The sequence below is a fragment of the Heteronotia binoei genome, chromosome 21, assembly GCF_032191835.1.
Source record: "Heteronotia binoei isolate CCM8104 ecotype False Entrance Well chromosome 21, APGP_CSIRO_Hbin_v1, whole genome shotgun sequence".
Classification (NCBI taxonomy): Eukaryota; Metazoa; Chordata; class Lepidosauria; order Squamata; family Gekkonidae; genus Heteronotia; species Heteronotia binoei.
In genome coordinates this window covers 16,982,826-16,992,081 of record NC_083243.1, presented here as the reverse complement: position 1 = coordinate 16,992,081, position 9,256 = coordinate 16,982,826, and the positions used below count along the sequence as shown (strand labels likewise).

The 9,256-nt window shown below is 50.8% G+C and overlaps 1 protein-coding gene across 1 annotated transcript in view; it reads right to left on the bottom strand.

Moving 5' to 3' along the window:
- Window positions 1–2,884: 2,884 nt before the first annotated feature.
- SLC38A6 (solute carrier family 38 member 6) overlaps window positions 2,885–9,256 on the bottom strand; it is a 97,537-nt gene continuing 91,165 nt past the window's right edge. The window contains exon 16 of the mRNA XM_060262870.1: window positions 2,885–2,987. Coding sequence (XP_060118853.1) covers window positions 2,907–2,987 — 81 coding nt within the window. The 3' untranslated portion in view covers window positions 2,885–2,906. The remainder of the gene's footprint in view (window positions 2,988–9,256) is intronic.

The window sequence follows — 9,256 nt, the reverse complement described above, 5'->3', positions numbered from 1 at the left end:
TACTATTATGTAATTCATAGAATCACAGAGTTGGAAAGGACCTCATAAAGTTGCAAGGGGACAATGCATCATGTCAGCCAATTCATACGACCACACATAAAACCGCCTTCTACATTGGTCTATTAAAATCAGTATTGTCTACTCAGACTGGTAGTGACTCTCCAGGAGTCTTCCAGTAGAGGTCTATCATCTCACCAAGTTCCTGGTCCTCTTTAATTGGAGATGCCGGGGATTGAACCTGGGACCGTCTGCATACCAAGCAGAGGCTTTCCCACTGAGCCACAGTCCCTCATATGAAGCTGCCTTCTACTGAATCAGGCCCTCGGTCCCTCAAAGTCAGTATTGTCTACTCAGACTGGCAGCAGCTCTCCAGGGTCTCAAGCTGAGGTTTTTCACACCTATTTGCCTGGACCCTTTTTTAGTTGGAGATGCCGGGGATTGAACCTGGGACCTTCTGCTTCCCAAGCAGATGCTCTACCACTGAGCCACCGTCCCTCCCCAATGGAGGTTTCCCAGCACAGAACACCCTTGAAAGGAATGGAGTCTTACATCATCTCAATGACCTTATCTTCAAAAGCACCCAAAGAGAAAACTACACAGATTTCACAGTTCAGTTACAAAGCAAAAAGGCACAACGGCAGGCAGGTTTTTGGGGTTTTTTAAAACTTCTCAGTTAAAACGTAAATCGCCTTGGATGGCAAGTCTTGAACCAATCTTGGACACCAAGGCCTGGTTTCAATTTGCAGATAAAAGCTGGAGACATTTTGCAAGCTGTTTCTTTCGAACAGACAGTAGCAGGTGTAAAAAGATCCAGGCTGCTTTCCACCGGAGGGTTGCGAAAGACCGGCCTGCTCTGTTGGATTTCAGCTGTAACCCGTGCAACATTTTTGGTACTAGGAACACTGAAGGAACAGTTTGTTAAAGTCTCTTGGCTTGGGAAAAGCGAGCTCATCTTAGAATCATAGAATCGTAGGGTTGGAAGGGACCTCCAGGGTGATCTAGTCTAACCCCCTGCACAATGCAGGAAACTCACAAACACCTCCCCCTAAATTCACAGGATCTTCATTGCTGTCAGATGGCCATCTAACCTCTGCTTAAAAACCTCCAAGGAAGGAGAGCCCACCACCTCCTGAGGAAGCCCTTTCCTTCCTTCCTTCCTTCCTAGAATCACAGAGCTAGAAGGGACCTCCAGGGTCATGTAGTCCAACCCCCTGCACAATGCAGGAAACTTACAAATACCTCCCCCTAAATTCACAGCATCCTCATTGCTGTCAGATGGCCATCCAGCCTCTGTTTAAAAACCTCCAAGGAAGGAGAGCCCACCACCTCCCGAGAAAGCCTGTTCCACTGAAGAACTGCAATAACGGTCAGGAAGTTCTTCCTAATGTTGAGCCAGAAACTCTTCTGATTGAATTCTTCGCCTAAGAAATCCCTTTTCGGTTCTGTTAAGGCACATTCAGCGGGAACGAGAGAATATGAAAGACAGGCAATGGCCGTCAGAAATCAGCAGTGTCTCTTCCTACATCCAGGGGTACTTTATTGGCTGCTGCTTGAAAGGCAGGAAACACATGAAGATGTGAAGCTCCCTTATTCTGAATCAGGCCATCGGTCCTTCAGTATCAGTACTGTCTGCTCAGACTGGCAATGGATCTCCGGGGTCTTAGGCAGAGGTCTTTCCCATCACCTGCTGCCTGGTCCTTTAGCAGGAGATGTCGGGGATTGAACCTGGGACCTTCTACATGCCAAGAAGGTGCTCTGCCACTGAGCTACAGCCCCACTTCATGGCTCTCCAGGGTCTCAAGCAGAGGTCTTTCCCATCACCTGCTGCCTGGTCCTTTAGCAGGAGATGTTGGGGATTGAACCTGGGACCTTCTACATGCCAAGCAGATGCTCTGCCACTGAGCTACAGCCCCACTTCATGGCTCTCCAGGGTCTCAAGCAGAGGTCTTTCCCATCACCTGCTGCCTGGTCCTTTAGCAGGAGATGTTGGGGATTGAACCTGGGACCTTCTACATGCCAAGCAGATGCTCTGCCACTGAGCTACAGCCCCACTTCATGGCTCTCCAGGATCTCAAGCAGAGGTCTTTCCCATCACCTGCTGCCTGGTCCTTTAACTGGAGATGTCGGGGATTGAACCTGGGACCTTTTGCGTGCCAAGCAGATGCTCTATCACCAAGCCATGGCCCCTCCCCCAACTCTGAGCACAGGGACTACTGTGCCCCAGATTGGGTTGCATTGCAAGTCATCGGAGAGGAAGACAGAGAAGCTGGCACTCTGGTGCCCTCTTGGAATGTTTAGTTCCTGCCCAGCTCTGCTAAAGAGCAAGGATTGTGCTATTGTGGGGGAGGAAGGTAAAGGAGAGCCAGTTTGGTGTAGTGGTTAAGTGTGCGGACTCTTATCTGGGAGAACCAGGTTTGATTCCCCACTCCTCCACTTGCACCTGCTGGAATGGCCTTGGGTCAGCCATAGCTCTGGCAGAGGTTGTCCTTGAAAGGGCAGCTGCTGTGAGAGCCCTCTCCAGCCCCACCCACCTCACAGGGTGTCTGTTGTGGGGGAGGAAGGTAAAGGAGATTGTGAGCCGCTCTGAGACTCTTCGGAGTGGAGGGCAGGATATAAATCCAATATCTTCATCTACCTCACAGGGTGTCTGTTGTGGGGGAGGAAGGGAAAGGAGATTGTGAGCCGCTCTGAGACTCTTTGGAGTGGAGGGCGGGATATAAATCCAATATCTTCTTCTTCATCTTCTTCTATGAAAAGAACAGACCGGCCGGTATGGTTTTTGTGTCGATGCGAAGGCTTTCCCCAACATTCATCCAAATAATTTAGCTTCACGCATCGCTGGAAACTTTTGTCCAATCTGCTGTTCACCGAATGTGGTTTTACAGTTCCGAGAAGGAGGAATTCTTTCATTGATGAGCCCAGTTGTAAATGATGAGCACTAAACTGAAAAGACCCACCAGGAGGCCAAAAACAAGTAATGTGCAAGCCTGTAAAGAAAAAAAAAAAGCAGACCCAATAAATAAACTTTAAGCCACATATGTACGCTTTTGCTAATTAAGCCAGCAATTGACAGAATGTTTTCGGTCTGATCTCAAAGATCCTTTCTGAAGAAGTGAGCCATGCAGGGCTGGCCAGTTTGGTGTAGTGGTTAAGTGCGCGGACTCTTATCTGGGAGAACCGGGCTTGATTCCCCACTCCTCCACTTGCAGCTGCTGGAATGGCCTTGGGTCAGCCATAGCTCTGGCAGAGGTTGTCCTTGGAAGGGCAGCTGCTGTGAGAGCCCTCTCCAGCCCCACCCACCTCACAGGGTGTCTGTTATGGGGGAGGAAGGTAAAGGAGATTGTGAGCTGCTCTGAGACTCTTCGGAGTGGAGGGAGGGATATAAATCCAATATCTTCATCTACCTCACAGGGTGTCTGTTGTGGGGGAGGAAGGTAAAGGAGATTGTGAGCTGCTCTGAGACTCTTCGGAGTGGAGGGAGGGATATAAATCCAATATCTTCCTCTACCTCACAGGGTGTCTGTTGTGGGGGAAGAAGGTAAAGGAGATTGTGAGCCACTCTGAGACTCTTAAGAGTGGAGGGTGGAATATAAATCCAATATCTTCTTCTTCTTCTAGCCAAACTAGGTGATTGCCTAGGGTGCTGGCCTTCTGGGGGTGCTAAATTGGGCACCCCCATGTGACTCGATGATGTTATCAGTGCAGGGGGGGGGCACCAGAAGTTAGCCTCACCTAGGGTGCCAGACAGTCAAGGGCCAGCCCTGGAGTTGTGAATCCTTCAACTGGAGAAGTCGGGGATTGAACCTGGGACCTTCCGCATGCAGAGCAGAGACTCTGTCACTGAGCCACAGCTCCTTCCTAGCTGCCTTATTCTGAATAAGGGGTTGGATCAGGGCTTACTGCCTCTGAATGTGGGGGTTCCATTTAGCCATCATGTGTAGTAGCCACTGATAGACCTGTCCTCCATGAATCTGTTTAACCCCCTTTTAATGCTGCTTATGCCTGTGAACTGTGACTAGACCATGTGCATTGCCTTTAGTTTTTACACCTCCTCAAACAGCGTCTTGCACATAAGCGCCCTAAAACAGGGGTGTCAAACATGCAGCCCGTGGGTCAAACCGGCCCCCGAGGGCTTCAATCAGGCCCATGGGGCTCTCTTCTCCCCCCTCCCAGCTCCTTCTGCCTTCTCTTCGCAGAGGCTAAAGCAGGAGCGATGTGGCAAAGAAAATGTGGAATGGATTCTCCATCCCGAGCCATTGGCAGACCAGACTGGAATAAGAAATCCACTCCACGTTTTCCTTGCAACTTTCTTCCCAGTGTTCCGATGGCCAGCTGAAGCTTCCTGGAGTTGTGTGCTTGCAAATCAAGCGTCCATGCTCTGTGTCAGCTTTGTCTCTTCTTAGTGGAGTGAGAAAAACAGGTTGCTTACCTGTAACTGATGATCTTCGAGTGGTCATCTGTGCAGTCACACTGATGGGATTAAGGCGCCTGCGCCGATCACGATCGGTAACTTCAAAAGCTGCGGATTTCCGCGCCCCCGGCTTGGTGCGCATGCGCAAAGCCCCCACCGCGCATGCTCACCCAGCCTGGAGCGGACATCCCGCCAGTTCCTTCTGACCGCTGCATGATCCACTGATGGACCGGCAGCAGAGGGGAAGGAGGGCGGGTAGTGTGACTGCACAGATGACCACTCGAAGATCATCAGTTACAGGTAAGCAACCTGTTTATCTTCTTCGTGGTCTCTGTGCATCACACTGATGGGAGACTAGCAAGCTAACGTCCTACCTGGAGGAGGGTGCCACGGCCCATCAGTGAGACAGAGATTGCAGCACTGCCCGGCCAACCGAAGAGCCTCGATGCCATCTCAGGTCCAACGCATAGTGTCTGACGAAAGTATGCGGCGAGGACCATGTGGCTGCTTTACAAATGTCTCTCAGAGGCACTCCCTTCATGAAAGCTGCCGAGGTGGCCATAGCTCTGGTGGAGTGGGCTCTAATGGGTCCAGGCAAGGGTCTCTTGTTTAGCAAGTAACAGAGTTTTATGGTCTCTGTGATCCATTTTGAAATTCTTTGAGCTGAGACCCTGCTCCCTTGTGACGCCGGGGCATAGGACACAAGAAGTCTGGAGTCCTTACGAAGCGGCCCCACTCTATGCAGGTAAAAGGATAGTGCTCTTTTAACATCAAGCGCGTGGAGCCTACGTTCCGATTCTGTCATTGGGTTTGGAAAGTATACTGGTAGATATATCTCTGTATTTATATGAAAGGGAGAGATTACTTTAGGCAGGAATCTGACGTCAGGTCTCAACCAGACTCCCTCTGTACTGAAGCGCAGGTATGGGTTGTCACAGCGCAGAGCGTTCACCCACTCTCCTCGCCGATGTGATGGCTAGGAGGAACGCCGTTTTCCACGTAAGTAACTGGAGTGGGCAGGTTGCCATTGGTTCGAATGGTTTCCCCGATAGGGCATGTAGAACCCCCGGGAGGTCCCACGCAGGGGCCGGAAATTTTGTTACTGGGTAGAGTCTAGTAAGGCCACGTAAGAACTTCTTTGTGTCTGGGTGTGTGAAGACTGAGTGGCCTTCTATGTGTACGTGGTTTGCTGAGATAGCAGCTAAGTACACTCTAACTGAGGATACAGCCAATCCTCTATCAATTAGGGTGAGTAGGAAGTCCAAAATAGTGGGGAGACCTGCTCTGGAAGGGTCTACCCCGTTGGTGGAGGCGAATTCTACAAACTTGGACCACTTATAGTCGTAGGATTTTCGTGTGGACAGTTTCCTGCAATTGAGAATGACTTCCTGTGCTCTGGTTGACAATGGACCTGTTACAACCTCCACGCCGTTAACTTCAGGTGTGGTGCGTCGTGATGAGTCACCTGCCCTTGGTGCGACAGGAGTAGGTCTGGGGCTGGTGGAAATTGGTGGAAGATCCCTTTGGATATGCTCAGTATTGGGGCGAACCACTGTTGTCTGGGCCACCAGGGGGTGATGAGAATCCCCTTTGGTTGTTCGCTGTGAATCTTGTGGATCACCTTGGTAATGAGCGGGATGGGGGAAAACAGGTAGACGTGTTGTCTGGTCCACGGGAATAATAGGCCGTCCCCCAATGATTTCGGGTCTGCTCCTCCCCTGCAGCAGAATTTCCTGCACTTTGAGTTGCTGCAAGTAGCGAATACATCCACTTCCGGAGTCCCCCATTTTTGAAAAACTGGTTGGAGAAACTCCCAGTTGATCTCCCATTCGTGGAGCATGGCACCCCCTCGACTGAGGGAGTCCGCACAGGCGTTGAGGTTGCCTGGAAGGTGTGTGGCGGTTAGCACCGTGTTTGTTTCTCTGCATATCTCCCATATGCGCATCGCTAGAAGGCATAGTTTTTGGGACACTGTGCCTCCCTGCCTGTTTATGTAGGCTAAGGCTGTTGTGTTGTCTGTTAGAATTGCCACTGATCTGTTGGCAAGCAGTTTCCGGAAGGAGAGGATGGCGTGATGGATTGCCAGCAACTCTAGGAAGTTTATGTGGTATTGCAGGTGGCACGGAGGCCACCTGCCCCCCACACACATGCCCTTCAAGTGCGCCCCCCATCCCCACAGGGATTCATCCGAGGTTATGGTCAGGGATGGGGCTGTCCTGTGAAATGGGGCGCCTTCCATCAGGTGATGTTTCTGGCGCCACCATTCCAGAGTGAGTAGGATTGGTCTTGGGATGATCATCCTGCGTGATGGCGGGTCTGTCAGACAGTTGAAATTTCTGATGAACCACAACTGAAGAATTCTCATGTGGAACCTGGCAAATACAATGACCGATGTGGTCGCGGCCATCAGTCCTAGAAGGCGCTGGACTTGCCATGCCATTACAGTTGGGTTGTGGAGGAATTCCGTCACCAAAGAGATGATATCGCTTGCTCTGCTTGGCGGCAGAAAGCCCTGCACTTCCGTGTATCCAGGACCACTCCAATGAACTGCGTCCTTTGACATGGTTGGAGGTGTGACCTGTAGCCCCAGCTCCTGTAAGAGGGTCAAAGTTGTTTGGATGTGGTGTAGTAGACGATCTTTTGAGTCCGCCACCAGAAGCCAATTGTCTATATATGGGAACACTGTTATCCCTTGCAGTCTCAGATGAGCTGCCACTACTGCCATAGTTTTTGTAAAAACTCTCGGGGCCGTGGAAAGGCCAAATGGTAGCGCCCGGTATTGGAAGTGGGACTTCCCGATAGTAAACCTGAGGAACTTCCGATGTTCTGGGTGGATACTTATATGGAAGTATGCGTCCTGCAGGTCTAGCGTGGCCATCCAGTCTCCCTGGTTGAGAAGAGGTAGGATGTTCTGCAGGGAGGTCATTCTGAACTTGTGATGCATAATGAAGATGTTCAAAGCTCTCAAGTCCATAATGGGTCGGAGGCCTCCGTCCCGTTTGGGAATTATAAAGTATCGGGAATAGAAACCTTGCCTTTCCTGGTTCAGTGGGACTGGCTCTATTGCATTTTTGTGCAGAAGCGCTTGCACTTCTTCCCTTAGCGTCGGAGAGGAGGTAGTGTAAACGACTGTAGGGATAGCAGGTTGTCGGTAAAACTCTATTTGGTAGCCTAGATGAATTATAGACAAGACCCATTTGTCCGTTGTTATCTTGGACCATGCTGGAAGGAATGGGTAAAGCCTTGTATGGTCCAAAGATGAAGGGGACGGGGGAATAAATGGTGGGGAACAGTCAAAGGCCCTGTTTGGGCTGTCGATTTCCCTTTTGACGGGAAGTCTGTGTTGATGTCGGTGAGTACTTTGTTTTGGTACTATACTGTGTTTTAGAGAAGGAGCCTGAGCCTTTGGCTCTCCACTGCTGATCCCCCTGTTGTTTCGAAAAGGGCTTTTTGCTCCAGGTCTTCGACCAAGGTTGTTTGGTCTGTGATTTGGATGAGATGGACACCCCGAGATTCCTAGATGTTCTGATGCTTTTATCCATCTCCTGTAATACGGAGTCTGTATTGGCGCTAAATAGCCTGCTGCCGTCGAATGGAAGGTCTTCTATATAGGTTTGAGTGTCCAGTTGTAGGGCTGTTGATCTCAGCCAGGAGTGTCTTCTGAGAGTGACAGCTGAGGAGATGGTCTTGGCTCCTATGTCGCCTACGTGCTTTGCAGAATTTATTTGTTGTTTTGCTAGTACAATGCCTTCTTTCTGCAATTTTCTAACAGCTACTTTCGTCTGTTCTGGGAGAGTGGGCAGGATACTAGATAGCTGGTCCCACAAGGCGTATTGGTAGCGCCCCATACATGCTGTGTAATTGGCCATCTTTACACCAAGTGAGCCTGCTGTATAAAATCGTCTGCCCAGATTGTCCAGTTTCTTACCCTCTCTATCTGGGGGGGTAGTATGGGTTTTCCTCGCCTTGGAAGAGGAGGCGACTACTACAGAGTTAGGTTTAGGATGGTTAAATAGAAATTCAGCTGTAGACTCCTGAATTCTATACATGTGGTCAAGCCTGCGAGAGGATATTGGTGTAGAAGCAGGCTTGTCCCATGCGGATTTTGCTGTGTGCAGCATAACTGTAGTCAGGGGTAACACCACCGCTGTAGAAGTATCTAGTTGTACAACGTCGAAGACACTGTCTGTCACTACCGGTTGAGGCTGGACGGTGGTTAAGGCCAGTGTTTGGGCCATGCGTTTAATGAGGTCCCCATACGACTTGAGGTCTTCGGAAGGGGATATGGGTTGCTCCTCCCCGACCTTCTGTGAGGGTGATGGTTCCTCAGGAGAGGAAGGAGTACCCTGTTCCTCTGAAGCCGATTCTTCCTCCGACTTCGAATCCTCTGGCGATTCTGAACGTTCAGATCTGGGATGGGGTATGTCCGGAGTCTTGTTAGTCTCTGGGGTCACTTTCACCGTCTCTCGGGAGCGAGGGGAGCTTCCCTGCTTGGGGGGCTTTTCGGTGCCGGGAGGTTTCGACAGCGATGCCGATGGTACATGCCTCGGTGTACGATACGATGTTCTTGACCTCACTGAAGCTTCAGACTGTTGGTCCCAGTCCATCTGCCTGGGGGGTATCCAGGGAAAGACTGAAGGCATCGGGTAGGATCCATATAAGTACTGCCACTGTCTCTGGTCCCATGGCACCGGGGGTGGTGGCTTCCTTAACGGGGAACTTTCCGCTGGCTTCGTCCTCGGAGAACGATCGGCCGGTGATCTGGCTTCGGTCGATTCCCTCGATCGGTGTCGACGCCTAGGACTTCTGGAGCGGCTACCGGATCGGTACCCACGGGCACTTCAG